Source organism: Polypterus senegalus, chromosome 2, assembly GCF_016835505.1.
Source record: "Polypterus senegalus isolate Bchr_013 chromosome 2, ASM1683550v1, whole genome shotgun sequence".
Lineage (NCBI taxonomy): Eukaryota > Metazoa > Chordata > Cladistia > Polypteriformes > Polypteridae > Polypterus > Polypterus senegalus.
The window spans coordinates 151,519,913-151,538,780 of NC_053155.1; the positions used below are offsets into that span (position 1 = coordinate 151,519,913).

The 18,868-nt window shown below is 38.5% G+C and overlaps 1 protein-coding gene across 2 annotated transcripts in view; it reads left to right on the forward strand.

Annotated features, from left to right (window-relative positions):
- senp7 (SUMO specific peptidase 7) overlaps positions 1-18,868 on the forward strand; it is a 190,703-nt gene that overhangs the window by 63,064 nt on the left and 108,771 nt on the right. For both annotated transcript variants that reach the window (XM_039744831.1, XM_039744832.1), the window contains exons 4-5: positions 8,117-8,220; positions 17,448-17,599. In XM_039744831.1, the coding sequence (XP_039600765.1) occupies positions 8,117-8,220; positions 17,448-17,599 (256 nt within the window). The remainder of the gene's footprint in view (positions 1-8,116; positions 8,221-17,447; positions 17,600-18,868) is intronic.

Genomic DNA, 18,868 nt, shown 5'->3' on the forward strand with positions numbered 1-18,868 from the left:
ATACATAGTAGTACATATAATAACATATCATGGATACATAGACATTTATTAAAATATATATTCTGTGGTCATACGTAATTTCCGTTTCAAATGTTTATTAAAATATCAAAGTTTTCTTAAATAATTACTTACCAAATAGGTGTTGTTTACTTCTTTTCAATATTGGTAAAATTACTCTCGCACAAATAATAACAATTCGTAAAGACGATATAAAAACTGGCGTCCACAAATGAAGTGATTAGTTTCCGGTACCTACACCGTTTTCATATAAAATGTAAAATGTAAGCGCTAGTCACGCTGTTTCCGGTCATACGCACGTTTCGTATTATAAAACGTTCTGTGGTCATACGTAATTTCCGTTTCAAACGCGAAAATAATTTTAGATATTTAGATTTATAGCTACAATTTAACTGTTAAACTAGTTAAATGATGTCTATCAAATTACATTGGGCAGTTGAAGATTTATACGTAGTGGGTAAAAGTGCAGATAATCTACTAGGGACTGATTTAAATGTGGGCAATGTCACAACATTTATTTCTGTCCAGAGTTGCATTAATATTTCACCAAGATCTTTTATTGATAAATGGAGAGTCGGACAGCTGTATAAAGTCTTCTCCAGCACATCCCAAAGAATTTCAGTTGGGGTTAAGGTTTTGTACTCAGTGGTGGCCATTCCATGTGTGAAAATGATGTCTCGTGCTCCCTGAACGACTCTGTCACAATTTGAGCCTGATGAATCCTGGCATTGTCAGCAGGGACGAAAAATCCATTAATGGAAAAACTTAGTCATTCAGTATATTCAGGTAGTCAACTGACATGATTTTTTTGAGCACATAATGTTGCTGAACCTAGACCTGACTAACTGAAGCAACCCCAGATCATAACACTGTCTCTACAGGCTTGTACAGTAGGCACTAGGCTGCCACTCTTCTTAATCTGATATGCCCATCACCCTGGAACAGGACACATTTGGACTCCTCAGACCACAAGACCTTTTTCCATTCCTCCAGAGTCCAGTCTGTATGCTCCCTAGCAAACTGAAACAGTGCAACATCTTTTTCATGACCACAAGATATGTCTTCCAACATAGTTGTTTAAGAATTTAGAAGCTAGCCACCACATCACTTTGGTTTAAATAACTTGTTGACAGCTGAAGCATATTAATCACTACAGTACTTATCCAATGAAAGGCACTTACCTATTTGCTTAGTTAAATCCAGATGATGATTTTTTTTATAATCGATTGCATAAGAATTCACCCTCTTCAAGTCAGTGTTTAGTATGTGCATATTTGGGAACAATTATTATTTATTATTGACTTAGAAAGCAAGTTATAATACATTCAAGAATGGATGTGGAAGCATCAAAAGCAAAAGAGAAATAGGTAAAGCGAGCAAGAGGGAGAACTACTACTACATCATTTTACCTGCAACTAGACTAAGACAAAACAGTATCCTAAGCTATTTGTCAGTCCAGCAGCAGCTATTCTGTAGGGGAGAAACTATTTGCCCCCTTCCTGATTTCTTATTCTTTTGCATGTTTGTCACACAAAATGTTTCTGATTATCAAACACATTTAACCATTAGTCAAATATAACACAAGTAAACACAAAATGCAGTTTTTAAATGGTGGTTTTATTATTTAGGGAGAAAAAAAATCCAAACCTACATGGCCCTGTGTGAAAAAGTAATTGCCCCCTTGTTAATAAAATAACCTAACTGTGGTGTATCACACCGGAGTTCAATTTCCATAGCCACCCCCAGGCCTGATTACTGCCACATCTGTTTCAATCAAGAAATCACTTAAGTAAGAGCTGCCTGACACAGAGTAGTAGACCAAAAGCACCTCAAAACCTAGACATCATGCCAAGATCCAAAGAAATTCAGGAACAAATGAGAACAGAAGTAATTGAGATCTATCAGTCTGGTAAAGGATATAAAGCCATTTCTAAAGCTTTGGGACTCCAGCGAACCACAGTGAGAGCCATTATCCACAAATGGCAAAAACATGGAACAGTGGTGAACCTTCCCAGGAGTGGCCGGCCGACCAAATTTACCCCAAGAGCGCAGAGACGACTCATCCAAGAGGTCACAAAAGACCCCAGGACAACGTTTAAAGAACTGCAGGCCTCACTTGCCTTAATTAAGGTCAATGTTCATGACTCCACCATAAAAAAGAGACTGGGCAAAAACGGCCTGCATGGCAGATTTCCAAGACGCAAACCACTGTTAAGCAAAAGGAACATTAGGGCTCGTCTCAATTTTGCTAAGAAACATCTCAATTATTGCCAAGACTTTTGGGAAAATACCTTGTGGACTGATGAGACAAAACTTGAACTTTTTGGAAGGTAAATGTCCCGTTACATCTGGCGTTAAAGGAACACAGCATTTCAGAAAAAGAACATCATACCAACAGTAAAATATGGTGGTGGTAGTGTGATGGTCTGGGGTTGTTTTGCTGCTTCAGGACCTGGAAGGCTTGCTGTGATAGATGGAACCATGAATTCTGCTGTCTACCAAAAAATCCTGAAGGAGAATGTCCGGCCATCTGTTCGTCAACTCAAGCTGAAGCGATCTTGGGTACTGCAACACACATGACCCAAAACACACCAGCAAATCCACCTCTGAATGGCTGAAGAAAAACAAAATGAAGACTTTGGAGTGGCCTAGTCAAAGTCCTGACCTGAATCCAATTGAGATGCTATTGCATGACCTTAAAAAGGCGGTTCATGCTAGAAAACCCTCAAATAAAGCTGAATTACAACAATTCTGCAAAGATGAGTGGGCCAGAATTCCTCCAGAGTGTTGTAAAAGACTCATTGCAAGTTATCACAAATGCTTGATTGCAGTTATTGCTGCTAAGGGTGGCCCAACTAGTTATTAGGTTCAGGGGGCAATTACTTTTTCACACATGGCCATGTAGGTTTTGATTTTTTTTTCTCCCTAAATAATAAAAACCATCATTTAAAAACTGCATTTTGTGTTTACTTGTGTTATATTTGACTAATGGTTAAATGTGTTTGATGATCAGAAACATTTTGTGTGACAAACATGCAAAAGAATAAGAAATCAGGAAGGGGGCAAATAGTTTTTCACACCACTGTAAGCAGTTCCAAAATATTTAATGCAAAGTTGTGTTTTTTGTGTTTTTAAAAAGATGCCTAAACACAAGAAAATTAGCCTACAGTTCAAATAGATAAAGGGAGATCATCCAACGGTTTTGGAGCAGAGTGGAGAAACATTGTTTAGTCTTAGTGTGTCTTGCAAGAGGATGGTCAGTCAGGGGCATGAGGAGAGAACAAGGATTGGAGATATCAAGGAACAGAACTGTCCAGAGAATGGCAGGTCAGAAAAGAGTTTTGACCAGGATCCTTGCAGCAGCAGGCAGATACTGGAGATACCAAAGCAGTGGATTGGTAGGAGTGAAATGATGAACAAAGAATTCCAGAAATCTGGAGGAGCCAGAGAAGTCTGATAGCTGCTGAATGAAGTCCTGCCAAGAGAGAACCAGAGTCTGAACAAAACTTTACATGGCATATTTTATGAGGAAGTGTCAAATCCATCCATCTATCCATCCTCTTCTGCTTATCCGAGATTGCGTTGCGAGGGCAGCAGCTTGAGCAGAGATGCCCAGACTTCCCTCTCCCTGGCCGCCACTTCTAGCTCTTTCGGGGGAATCCCGAGGTGTTCCCAGGCCAGCCGGGAGACATAGTCCCTCCAACGTGTCCTGGGTCTTCCATGGGCCTTCTCCTGGTTAGACGTGGCCAAAACACCTCACAGGGAGGCGTCCAGGAGGAATTCTGATCAGATGCCCGAGCCATCTCCAGTACCTTTTTAACAGTGACCTTCAGTTTGCCACCTTGCCATAATTGGTGCTTATATCGTTTTAATTAAAATTTTCCCTACATCAAGTAGTACTTTTATTACCCCAGAATGATAAAGTCAAATGGGATTTTTGAAATTTTTTGCTAATGTATTAAAAATAAGAAATCTGAAGTATCACATTGATACAGATGCATCCTGTTATATCGATCAACATTGACAATTTCCACACCTTGTTCGGAGTCAACCTCTGGGCTCTTCTGTTGATTGAACATGATTAGGAAAGACAGTTAACAATGTGTATCAGAGCAAAAACCAAGCTATGAAGTCAAATGAATTGTCTGTTTGGATTAAAGATGGGATTGTGTTGAAGCACAGATCTTGGGAAGACTACAAAAAGAAATCCCACAGCATTAAAGGTTCCCTAGTACATGGGTGACTTCATAATTTTTACATTTTGGAATAACCACAACCCTTCTTAGGACTGTCCATCCAGCCAAACTGAGCTATCTTGGGAAAAGGGCTTTAGAGAACATGTGTGGAGATGGCAGGAACTTTCAGAAGGACAGTCATCACTGCAGCACTCCAGTAATCTGGGAAAAAAAACACAGAAGCCTGCTTGGAGTTTGCAAAAAGGTGCCTAAATGTCTCACATGCTGTGGGAAACAAGATTCTCTGATATGATGAACAAAGACTAGTGTCTTGCTTTGTGAAAGCATTCCAACTATGAAGAATGGTGGTGACAGTACATGTTTTGAGGTGGCTTTTCAGTGACGGGGACCAGGAGACTACACAGGGTTGAGGGAAAGCTGAATAGAGCAAAATACAGTGATATCTTTAATGAAAACCTGCTGCAGAGCACTCTGGACCACAGACTGGGCCACTGGTTCACCTTTGAACAGTATGATAACCCTAAGCACAAAGTAATGACCACAGAGAAGTAGCTTAGGAACTACTCTGGGAATGTCCTTGAGTTGCTTGGATTTGAAACAAATGGAGCATTTCTGTAAAGATCTGAAAATAGATGTCCACCGACTGTCCCCATCCAACCGGACATAGATTAACATCTGCAATGAAGAATGGCAGAAATTTCCCAAATTCAGGTGGACAAAGCTTGTAGAGTCATACTCAAGAATACTCCAGGCTGTAATCACTGCCAAAGGTGCTTCAGCTGAGTACTGAGTAAATTATCTAAGTATTTGTGCCGAAATGAAAAAGGTGAAGGGGTTCTGAATATGTTTTGTATCCACTAAGTGTATACACTGTACATTGCCTAAGAGTGTGTGTATATACAGTGCTCTCCATAATGTTTTGGAATAGAGACACATTTTTTCTGGATTTACTCCTCTATTCTACAGTTTAAAATTTCAAATCAAACAATTTGGATGTGATTAAAGTTTACATTGCAAACTTTAATTTAAGGGTATTTGCATATTTCAGTCACAACATTTAGAAATTACTTTTTCTACATGGCCCCACATTTCAGGGCACCATAATGTTTAAGGCAATTAGCATTACAGGTGTGTTTTTGATTATTCAGGTATGTTTCAGTGCTTCATTAGTGCAGGCATAAGATGCCTAGACTTGCTTCTACCTACAGATTACCTTTAGAGTCTATAGTTGCCATTGTTCAACATGAGGGCAAGGTCTGTTCCAAGTCAAAGAAACCACTATTAGACTGAAAAAACAGAATAAAACCATTGGAGACATTGGTAAAACTTAAGGATTGCCTAAATCAACTATCTGGAATATCATTAAGAAGAAAGAATGCATTGGTGATCTCAGTAATCGCAAAGGGACTGGTAAGCCACGAAAGACTGCCACTGCTGATGACAAGAATCCTTACTTTAATAAAGAAAATGCCTCAAATGCCCCAGATCAGAAACAGTCTTAATGAAGCACATGTGTATGTATCAGAGGCTTCTATTCACTGAAGACTTTATGAACAGAAATACAGATGCCACACTGCAAGATGCAAAACACCAGTTAGCTATAAAAACAAAATGGCAAAATTATAGTTTCTGAAAAATTACTTGAAAGAGCCTGCAGAATTCTGGATAAAAGTCTTGTGGACAGATGAGGCAAAGATTAACCTGTATCAGAGTAATGGCAAGAGCAAAATATGGAGACGAAAAGGAAGTGGCATCGCTAGAGAAAATATTCAGTACCTGCTGATGTCTGTGAATCGCAGACTTCAAACAATCGTAGCATGCGTGGGATATTCAACAAAGTACTAAACATGACTGATTTAATATACAAAATGTAGCTTATGTCATAAACACTATGGTGCTCTGAAACCAAGTGTTGTGATTTCTACATGGCGTGACTGAAATGTATGCAAATAGTCTTACATTTAAGTCTATACAAACACATACTCCCACACATACATACATACATACTTGCAGGGCCTGGGAAAAATGGGTTTCCAGTTGCGAGTATATGAAACACAGAGTTTATTCTTGTATTATGTATTTATTGTATTATTGGCACCTCTGATAAAGATAAGTAAAAAGGGTTATTAAAAATTACCTTAATCTCACACTAAAAAAATGAGAGAAATCCAGCCTTTAATTTTTTTTAGGGAAAAAAACATTCCTCATGAAGAAATAATTATTTTTTTTTAACAAAACTACACATGCTATGATTATTGGAATCCTTATATTTAATAGTTTGTATAACCTCCCTTTCTTTGATTATCTTGATTTTTGTGTTTCTTTAACCATTTTTGGTTCCAGTTTAACTTCCAGTAGGGTTTAGCAAACTACTTGAATTTATGATTAAATGACAGGACCGGTATTTTTCTGGCATGTCTTCCAAATCTTTTATTTGACGGTAGTTTTGGCTAGTTGGTGATCTTAAGATGCCACTGCATTTCTCCAACAGTTATTCTTAAGAGAATTTTTTTCTACCTCTCTTACCATCCTGCTCACTGTGCATGGCGGGAAAATAAACTTGGGTCCTCTTCCAGGCAAGCAGGCAACAGTTTCAGTTGATTTGAATTTATAGGCATTTTCAGTCATATAGCAAATACAATTTCTTCATAGCCATTCCTTGACTATTAACACACGTTTCACTCAATTAATTTGTATGTTCTCTTTTCTTTCCCATATTGATCAATGAATAAGGGAATTTGGCCTCTGTGCCGCCACATATTTATATTCCAGTGAAACAGGAATTCTGGATTAACGCTTGAAAGTTTCTCCTCACGCTGATAAGTTATAAATGGAAAAGTTGCTTCAGATACCTGTACATTTGTTTATACAAATTTGTAGTGCATATAATCGTGGCACATGTAGTTTTGTTAAAAATAATTATTTCTTGATAAGATATTATCTTTTTCTTAGAATAAATTTAATTAAAGTGTGGATTTCTCTTATTTTTCAGGGTGCCAATAATCATAAAGGGGGTCTGTATTTACATGTGCTCATAGATATACACTTTATAGAGCGTGGTGTGTATTTGTATATTTATATATAAATAATCTCTGTGGTAGTGGGACTCAGTTGAGGATATTCAGGTTTAATGTTTGAAATGCTTTGACTATTGGAATGCATTTTATTATGAATGCAGTAATTGATTGTATTCCATTTTTCATTGAAATAGATGTCGTACCACAAACATTAACAATACTTTTGAGAACCCTATTCTAAATGCCATGTAATTGAGGCAACTTAATGAGAAAATATTTAACTAGAAAATAAAATATTGGAAGTAAAAAAAGAATGAGACGGTACAACTAATCTCATTTGAGTCTGTTAAAAATTCTGGTTATCATCCCTAATTAATTCAGCAAAATGAACATGGGAATAAATTGTGCAAATGAATAACAGATTCATTTGACAGCTCTAAAGAGGATATCCTGGCCTCCCATGACCTAGGTTTGGCATTCCTGTGATCATACCATCAGCTTTTTCCCCACAGTACTATAGATTTGGTTCTATACATAATCTGTTATATTGAAAAATGCACTGCATTTTATTAGTATATACGACTAACACATTGGAATTGTCATATTGAAAATGACTCCCTTGAGTAAGCATTTTACAAATGATGTTGTAGGTATTGTGGACTGTTGTAAAACTCTGTTAATTGATTTCAGTTTTTTGATGTTTCTACACTTGAATGTAAGTGCTAGACCATAGTCCATTATTATGCTGGACTGGACAGTTAATATAATGTATACATGGATTAAAAATTGGCAACTTCATTTTATTTCTTAAATAATAGTTGTCAATTAAAGGATAATACATTTTTACTTTGTAATACATTTTACTTTATTTATTCCCCACCCCAGGTTACGTCCTAGGAGAGCATCTGATTCTTTCATTGCCAAGGAAACTGAAAATTTGAGAAAAAAATGTATTGTTCCTCTGAGGAGATCCAATGTTGATACTAAAGGTTGGCATTTAAAAAAAATAAATGTGTCTTATTTGTAAACAAAATGAAATCACTTTGTATGGCACATACAAACTCACCAGAAGTATACAGTTAGGTCCATAAATATTTGGACAGAGACAACTTTTTTCTAATTTTGGGTCTGTACATTACCACAATGAATTTTAAATGAAACATCTCAGATGCAGTTGAAGTGCAGACTTTCAGCTTTAATTCAGTGGGTTGAACAAAAAGATTGCATAAAAATGTGAGGCAACTAAAGCATTTTTTAACACAATCCCTTTGTTTCAGGGGCTCAAAAGTAATTGGACAATTGACTCAAAGGCTATTTCATGGGCAGGTGTGGGCAAGTCCGTCGTTATGTCATTATCAATTAAGCAGATGTTGATTTGAGGTGTGGTGCTTGCATGTGGAATATTTTGCTGTGAACAGACAACATGTGGTCAAAGGAGCTCTCCATGCAGGTAAAAGAAGCCATCCTTAAGCTGCAAAAACAGAAAAAATCCATCCAAGAAATTGTTACAGTATTACGAATGGCAAAATCTACAGTTTGGTACATCCTGAGAAAGAAAGCAAGCACTGGTGAACTCAGCAACGCAAAAAGACCTGGACGTCCACGGAAGACAACAGTGGTGGATGATAGCAGAATCATTTCCATGGTGAAGAGAAACCCCTTCACAACAGCCAACAAAGTGAACAACACTCTCCAGGGGGTAGGCGTATCGATATCCAAGTCTACCATAAAGAGAAGACTGCATGAAAGTAAATACAGAGGGTGCACTGCAAGGTGCAAGCCACTCATCAGCCTCAAGAATAGAAAGGTTAGATTGGACTTTGCTAAAGAACATCTAAAAAAAAGCCAGCACAGTTCTGGAAAAACATTCTTTGGCCAGATGAAACCAAGATCAACCTCTACCAGAATGATGGCAAGAAAAAAGTATAGAGAAGGCATGGAACAGCTCATTATCCAAAGCATACCACATCATCTGTAAAACACGGTGGAGGCAGTGTGATGGCTTGGGCGTGCATGGCTGCCAGTGGCACTGGGACACTAGTGTTTATTGATGATGTGGCACAGGACAGAAGCAGCCGAATGAATTCTGAGGTGTTCAGAGACATACTGTCTGCTCAAATCCAGCTAAATGCAGTCAAATTGATTGGGCGTTGTTTCATGATACAGATGGACAGTGACCCAAAACATACAGACAAAGCAACCCAGGAGTTTATTAAAGCAAAAAAGTGGAAAATTCTTGAATGGCCAAGTCAGTCACCTGATCTTAACCCAGTTGAGCATGCATTTCACTTGTTGAAGACTAAACTTCAGACAGAAAGGCCCACAAACAAACATCAACTGAAAGCCACTGCAGTAAAGGCCTGACAGAGCATTAAAAAGGAGGAAACCCAGCATCTGGTGATGTCCATGAGTTCAAGACTTCAGGCTATCATTGCCAGCAAAGGGTTTTCAACCAAGTATTAGAAATTAACATTTTATTTTCAATTATTTAATTTGTCCAATTACTTTTGAGCCCCTGAAATAAATGGATTGTGTTAAAGAAATGCTTTAGTTGCCTCACATTTTTATGCAATCTTTTTGTTCAACCCACTGAATTAAAGCTGAAAGTCTGAACTTCAACTGCATCAGAGTTGTTTCATTTAAAATTAATTGTGGTAATGTACAGAACCAAAATTAGAAAAAAAGTTGTCTCTGTCCAAATATTTATGGACCTAACTGTAATATCTTTGTTCCAGCTGACCATATGTTTGTTTCCTGGGGCCTCATGTATGAACGGTGCGTACACACAGAAATGCTGCAAAAGGACTTTTCCACGTTCAAATCGCGATGTATAAAACCTACACTTGGCGTAAAGCCACGCACTTTTCCACGGTACCTCATACCTTTTCGTAAGCAAGTTCTCCGCTCGGTTTTGCAGACTGGCGGAACCCAGCGTCAAAGCAGTGCTACTGTTCCTGTGTGGTTACACCTTATTTTCCTGACGCGGCTTTATAAAAACTAACCGCATATTGTTTATTATTGTAATGCATCTGATTGTAATTAACTTGTAACAATATACAGTGGGTACGGAAAGTATTCAGACCCCCTTCAATTTTTCACTCTTTGTTATATTGCAGCCATTTGCTAAAATCATTTAAATTAATTTTTTCCCTCATTAATGTACACACAGCACCCCATATTGACAGACAAAAAAAATAATTTTTATATTGTTGTAGATTTATTAAAAAAGAAAAACTGAAATATCACAAGGTCCTAAGTATTCAGACCCTTTGCTCAGTATTTAGTAGAATCACCGTTTAAACTAATACAGCCATGAGTCTTCTTGGGAAAGATGCAACAAGTTTTTCAGACCTGATTTGGGGATTCTCTGCCATTCCTCCTTGCAGATCCTCTCCAGTTCTGTCAGGTTGGATGATAAACGTTGGTGGACAGCCATTTTTAGGTCTCTCCAGAGATGCTCAATTGGGTTTAAGTCAGGGCTCTGGCTGGGCCATTCAAGAACAGTCACAGAGCTGTTGTGAAGCCACCCCTTCGTTATTTTAGCTGTGTGCTTAGGGTCATTGTCTTGTTGGAAGGTAAACCTTCGGCCCAGTCTGAGGTCCTTAGCACTCTGGAGAAGGTTTTTGTCCAGAAAAAAACCTGTACTTTGCTGCATTCATCTTTCTCTCGATTGCAACCAGTCCCTGCAGCTGAAAAACACCCCCACAGCATGATGCTGCCACCGCCATGCTTCACTGTGGAGACTGTATTGGACAAGTGATGAGCAGTGCCTGGTTGTCTCCACACATACCAGTTAGAATTAAGGCCAAAAAGTTCTTGGTCTCATCAGACCAGAGAATCTTCAGGTGTCTTTTAGCAAACTCAATGCGGGCTGTCATGTGTCTTGTACTGAGGAGAGGCTTCCGACAGGCCACTCTGCCATAAAGCCCTGACTGGTGGAGGGCTGCAGTGATGGTTGGTTTTCTACAACTTTCTCCCATCTCCTGACTGCATCTCTGCAGCTCAGCCAAAGTGATCTTTGGGTTCTTATTTACCTCTCTCACCAAGGCTTTACTCCCCCGGTAGCTCGGCTTGGCCGGACGGCCAGCTCTAGGAAGGGTTCTGGTCATCCCAAACGTCTTCCATTTAAGGATTATGGAGGCCACTGTGCTCTTGGGAACCTTAAGTGCAGCAGAAATTTTTTTGTAACCTTGGCCAGATCTGTGCCTTGCCACAATTCTGTCTCTGAGCTCTTCAGGCAGTTCCTTTGACCTCATGATTCTCCTTTGCTCTGACATGCATTGTGAGCTGTAAGGTCTTATATAGACAGGTGTGTGGCTTTCCTAATCAAGTCCAATCAGTATAATCAAACACAGCTGGACTCAAATGAAGGTGATCTCAAGGATGATCAGAAGAAATGGAAGCACCTGAGTTAAATATATACTGTAAGTGTCACAGCAAAGGGTCTGAATACTTAGGACCATGTGATATTTCAGTTTTTCTTTTTTAATAAATCTGCAACAATTTCAAAAATTCTTTTTTTTGTCTGTCAATATGGGGTGCTGTGTGTACATTAATGAGGAGTAACAAAGAATAACAAAGAGTGAAAAATTGAAGGGGGTCTGAATGCTTTCCGTACCCACTGTAATGGTCCAGGGAACAGCCATAGTATTCCAAATACCATAACTGCTTTAGCGTTGTTACTCTCACTGCACCTTCTTCTTCTTCTTCTTTCAGCTCCTCCCGTTAGGAGTTGCCACAGCGTATCATCTTTTTCCATATTTCTCTCACTGCAGCACTCGGAGTATTTATATCACTGTATCTGAGTGTGAATCACAGCAGCAGCTGATCGGAAAGAGAATTATCGGTATACAGCTTCAAGGACACGCTGTCTCAGCCACTGCAAAACGTTTTAAAGCCTTTCCTGTACGGACCTCGTGGTTCAGAAACAGTTTCAGCCCAAGAACTTTAAATGCACTTAATCAATTGCACCTTGTAGAACTGTTTGTACTTATAAGTACAATCACCCCACTGTAAACTTGCACTATAGTTATATCATCGCACAACCTGAGCCACTTTTTAAAGCACGTATTTACATATGATGACAATATCATTTTTAAGGTGAAATGCAGCAAAATATGTTTATTAAATTATACGGATAAAACTTTAACTTAATTTAAATAATCTATATTCTTCACTGGGAGTGTCGTGAAGGATAGAATAATTAAACATGTACTACAAAAATACTTCAATGTTTTTTAAACGTTTTGAAGAATCGGCGCTAAGCTTACAGATGGCTTAACTCCTATTACAGAGCTGATTGTGTGGCGATCGGTTACTTGGGAAAGAAAAGCAAGGACTGCAGTGGCGGCTACGCCAATATATATTGAATATAAAACAGAAACAGAAAATAACAACACAGCTAAAAACGCAGCGACAAATTTCGGCTAAAATTAAATGCTTGTGTCATGAGCACGAGGCGGCTATGCAGTGTCTGCAACGGACGTGGCCATCCACCGTGCATAAGCTACCTTACTGACATTGGCGGGGAAGGAGCCACCGATTCTTCCTCTGCCCTGTGCCACCACAAGCCTAGAGCCGCCCCTGAGTACTGCTGCAATAAATTATTTCATCAAAGAGAAACACATGTTTAATAACATGCTTTAACTCCTATCATCATAAAAATGATATCACGTATACATCTCAGTATTTTAGTTATTCAGAGATTCTGTGTCCAGTTGGAGGAAGACAGCCGGTTTAAGAAGCAATTAGTGATTCACACACACAGATCACATAGAACATCAAATACAAAACAAAGCATTTAACGTGCTACTTTAATTACGATGTGATTTGAGAAACTGGTTAATTGAAACGATTTTAAGATGAAGTTTATGATGTTCTACTTTAATGACAAAATAAAGTACGTGATTAAAGTGGAAATTTCGAGATTGAAGTTGACATTTCGTGCTTTTTCCCCACTGTGTGCCTTTTTTCTTTGTACCCTAATAAGCTTTCATATGACACTCAGACAGTGGGCTACAACCCGCCTTTTCACGGCGACTTTGACATGTGACATCTTTTTTATTTCCGGCACTGTGCGATTTTGTGAACGTGAGCTTTCAAGTTTCTCCAACACACTATGTCACTCGATCAAGTTCCTTTTGTTGATTATACCACGGTTTATTTGAACAAATAGTATGTTTTTCCTTTGCCTCCACTTGGTATTCGCTGAAATTCTTATATTTTCCCCCATGCTTTTCCCATTGTCTTTTCACAGAAGGCTGAGCTTAAGGGCGATTTATATTGATTTGCATATTCAAAGAGGCGTAATTCTGAGAGGAGTTGGGGCGTTACATAAAGCGCGTGCACGAGCATTACTTTTCACGCTATCGGGATTTATGTAGCAGAAGAACGTGGAAGTTGGAGTATGCACAGATTCCTGCATCTGGATTTTACTGTGCGTAAGCACATTTCGGCTTTTGTGCTTACACCATGTTATAGTGCGAGTTCTATGCACGGCGTTATACATGAGGCCCCTGGTCTGTAGTAGAAACACTTAAAGGAATTCTCCACCCAAAAATGATTGTTTAACTGTTGTTATTTATTCCATGTGCTCTGTATTGATGGCAGAGAAAAAGTTTAATCCCATATTTTAATGCAAAAAGAGAGAAATTTCTGTAACATATTAGAACTGTAATGGTGACCGATTCTGTACTGGGTAAAAACAATGTGAAAACCTCCATAGAAAAAATGTAAAAAACACACAACTTCTGTTGCATAATCCACATGTCTGTTTTCCACTCATGTTCAAAATGTGCAAAACATTGTGCGTTTTTGCTAAAATATTATTAAGTTACTCCCTAAAAAGTCTGCATTGAATGTTAACAGGAAAAATGTATTTCCCACAGCACTATGCATTTGAATTAAAGACAGGACTCTTAACCAATGAATGAGGAGGAGGGGCAGTTCTTCTGATATCAGTAATTCTTTTGTAAGATGTGTCTTGAGAGAAAACAGTTGACTTACTTAATTGTGGGGCCGGTTTAGTGAAGGGAGTTTTAACACTAGAATCCCTGAAGCCTACGAAAAATCTTGTAATCCTGGGCCACCTTAAATTCCTTCTCACCTCTCCATTACTGTCTTTTGTTTTGCAAATGTCTCGATCAGCACAAGCAGCAAGCAGACTGCTATCCCATCCCACCCACTGCCGCAGCTCAAGTCGGACAAAAAGTTCTCCCAGCTGAAGTCTGTTTATCTGGATGTGAGGTGCTTGAAGTTGTATTGGGTAAATAATATATCATTATTTGGAACACATGCATTTCATTTGTGTTCTGTGTCTGCAATCATGCTGACACTTTAGTACGTGAGCAGTGGGTACCGGTGGTGGTATGCAGTCAGACTTCTTTTTTGGGGCACATACACCGTCAGCATGGCACTGCCAGATCTAAACACTATTGTGGAGAGTTGCTAGGGTACTGAAGTGTCTATAGCTGCAGGTGAAAGGCTTCCATCGCACTTATGTAACTGATCTTTTCCTAAATAAGGAGTGGCATTACACATGTACTTTGTGAGCATGCCTATATCATTCAAACACAGGAAGCTCTGCAGTCTACTTGTGACTTTACACTGTAAGAATACAAGTAAATAAATATAGGTCTACAACATTTGATATAATGTTTGTATAAGTAACATATAAATGTTTTTCATATAAAGACCATCAAGAAACATAATCGCAAACAGAACTTTGCACGATACCTTGGTTGAGCTCTTTAAGCCCAGCTGCTTCATTGAAGGACATGCGTGTGGCATATTCACTGGCAGGAGGACACCCAACCTGTTGCTTCATCCAAACGGTGCCATCTTTTGCCTTTACACCTGGTGTAGCTGTGTTGTTCTTATACGTGAGTGGATGTTTCTCACACTGAGGGCTTCTGTTCTCTTTCTTCGATGTAGGACCCTCATCCTCATCTGAATTCACCTCTGTTATAGCACGTCTTTCTTTGAAAACGGCATTGTGAGATCGGCGGGTGCGTGAATGTGACTGAGAGAATAACACTGAATAAAAAAAAAAAAAAAGCTACCATAAATTTTCACTGGCTGTTACATGCTGAAATTAAATGTATGTTTTTATTCTATTAGTCAGCAGTTCTTCCCGCTGCACCACCCACTTGGTCGTATCAGAGTTGTACCCTAACCTCATTTCTTTTTCTTTGGTTATATACTTGAATAAAAACGCACTTGTTTTGGTATACTTGTACCTTTTGAGAAAGTGTTTATTTGATATTTGGACTAAAGACTTCACACATTATACACTTAATGTCAAAATTTTGTCATTAGTAACATTAAGTTTCTGTTTCAGGTACAAACCGGATTCCAAAAAAGTTGGGACACTATACAAATCGTGAATAAAAACTGAATGCAATGATGTGGAGGTGCCAACTTCTAATATTTTATTCAGAATAGAACATAAATCACGGAACAAAAGTTTAAACTGAGAAAATGTATCATTTTAAGGGAAAAATATGTTGATACAGAATTTCATGGTGTCAACAAATCCCAAAAAATTTGGGACAAGGCCATTTTCACCACTGTGTGGCATCTCCACTTCTTCTTACAACACTCAACAGATGTCTGGGGACAGAGGAGACCAGTTTCTCAAGTTTAGAAATAGGAATGCTCTGCCATTCTTGTCTAATACAGGCCTCTAACTCTTCAATCGTCTTGGGCCTTCTTTGTTGCATCTTGATGATGCACCAAATGTTCTCTATAGGTGAAAGATCTGGACTGCAGACTGGCCATTTCAGTACCCGGATCCTTCTCCTACGCAGCCATGATGTTGTGATTGATGCAGAATGTGGTCTGGCATTATCTTGTTGAAAAATGCAGGGTCTTCCCTGAAAGAGATGACGTCTGGATGGGAGCATATGTTGTTCTAGAACCTGAATATATTTTTCTGCATTGATGGTGTCTTTCCAGACATGCAAGCTGCCCATGCCACACGCACTCATGCAACCCTATACCATCAGAGATGCAGGCTTCTGTACTGAGCGTTGAGAACAACTTGGGTTGTCCTTGTCCTCTTTGGTCCGGATGACATGGCGTCCCAGAATTCCAAAAAGAACTTCGAACTCGTCTGACCACAGAACAGTCTTCCATTTTGCCACACTCTATTTTAAATGATCCCTGGCCCAGTGAAAACGCCTGAGCTTGTGGATCTTGCTTAGAAATGGCTTCTTCTTTGCACTGTAGAGTTTCAGCTGGCAACGGCGGATGGCACGGTGGATTGTGTTCACTGACAATGGTTTCTGGAAGTATTCCTGAGCCCATTCTGTGATTTCCTTTACAGTAGCATTCCTGGTTGTGTTGAAGTGTCGTTTAAGGGCCCGGAGATCACGGGCATCCAGTATGGTTTTACGGCCTTGACCCTTACGCACAGAGATTGTTCCAGATTCTCTGAATCTGCGGATGATGTTATGCACAGTTGATGATGATAGATGCAAAGTCTTTGCAATTTTTCGCTGGGTAACACCTTTCTGATATTGCTCCACTATCTTTCTGCGCAACATTGTGGGAATTGGTGATCCTCTACTCATCTTGGCTTCTTAGAGGCACTGCCACTCTGAGAAGCTCTTTTTATACCCAATCATGTTGCCAATTGACCTAATTAGTGTTAATTGGTCTTCCAGCTCTTCGTTATGCTCAAATTTACTTTTTCCAGCCTCTTATTGCTACTTGTCCCAACTTTTTTGGGATTTGTTGACACCGTGAAATTTTGAATCAACATATTTTTCCTTTACTCGGATTAAACGTTTGATCTGTCATCTATGTTCTATTACAAATAAAATATTGACATTTGCCATCTCCACATCATTGCATTCAGTTTTTATTCACAATTTGTTTAGTGTCCCAACTTTTTTGGAATCCGGTTTGTATGTGTTCAACACTTACTTCACATTTTCTGTCCTCCTACATGTACCTAGATCATTGTAGATACGTAACACATATGAAATGCATGTGTTCCAAATAAGGATATGTTATTTACTCTATACAACTCCAGGCACCTCACACCCAGATTCTTGCGTTAGGCATGTGCAGAATTTGGACATACAGTTGATTTACACAATTGAGGGTCTGGTTTAGTGATAATGGTTTTAAGTATCTGTAGACTTTTGATGTCCACTTTAGATGTTTCCATTTCATTAAATGAAAATAATTTGTTATGCTTAATTTTTTCCAGTCTCAAGTAATAAGCAGAGTGTGAAGTTTTTGGAGAAGAGAAGAAAATGTGAAAACTTCAGTAAAATTTCTTCTGCATCTGAAACCAAAGATTCAAATTCTGAATCCTGTAAAAAATTTAAACTCGACCATAGCTTGGAAGCAGTACAACACGTAGGTGCATCTTAAACTTTAATGTTAAAGAAATAGTACATTATTCACATTGCTGAAGTTTGTTAAAGAAAGGAATTTGGTTGTTTTTTTATTTTTACTTATTATTATTTTGCTTATTTCTTTTCCTTTTTGCATACTACATCCTGATGCAGTACATAACCAGAATTTACACCTTGCATAAAAAGGTCTAATTCTTTTCCATCCTCTGCTTTCATGTTACTTTCAGTTAAATACTTTTATTTAAAACATTATTACTATTATTATTATTAGCACAACTCATTTTACTATACTGAAGCAGGTATCAGTTTTTACTCATAGGTACAAGCATGTCTGATTGCAGAAGACTATTAAAGGTAGTTTTTTTTTAAAGTGCATCCTCTCTATTCTTGATACTGGGTCCTTTCTATTTTGCTTATTTATCTTTGCCAGTATGGGACCTTGTTAGTAATTTCCATATTTTGTATGGTTTATGGAAACTTGTTTTTGTTTTCTTGTAATCATTTTGTTGACTTCTTGTAAAGCATTCTGAGCTGCATTCTGTGTATAAAAAGGAGCTATAGGAAGAAATGCTAAGAGAGTTTGATTGAGAAATGCATTTTCAGTGAATCCTTACATTAGCTGAGCTAGTGTAAGAAAGAAATGATTCAATACATGCTGTGAGTTCTTGATCTCGTATATTTTATTTCAAAGTTCAGAGATCAGGACACACAAGGAAATTTCAGTGCAGGTAACATGACTAACATAATAGAATTTACAAGTATTGTAATGCTTGATAGCATGAGGGGATTTCCTCCTGGTCTCAGGGTCCTCTGGCATTTGCTCTTCTATCTTCAAATGATGCCTATAAAAAAAAAGGTCTACTGTTTTGTTGCTCTATAAAATCCAGTTGACAATTCTTGTGTCTTTCATATTGTATAACCTAGATTACCCTGTAGTTCTGAAAGCAGACAAAGATCAGCAACACATTCAGTATGTGTGTTTTGATCCCAGATGGCTTAATCTTAGTTATAAGAAGTCTGAATTTGACTTTCTTCTTGTCAGGTCTTCTGTCTCTGATCAACTGCTTCTTGTCTGCTTTCTGTTGGGTTTGCTTTCATCAGGTCATCATTTGATCTGCTTTTTTCCTAGCCAGCTTATCTTCTGACTTTTTACAAGTTTCTAAGTGTCCCTGTCCCATTTGTTCAGGCTCATAAGTCTAAAACCTGTCTCTCATCCCCAGGAATTTCTTCTTGGATGGGGAAGGGGCACTCATCCTTCTAAAACCTGTCT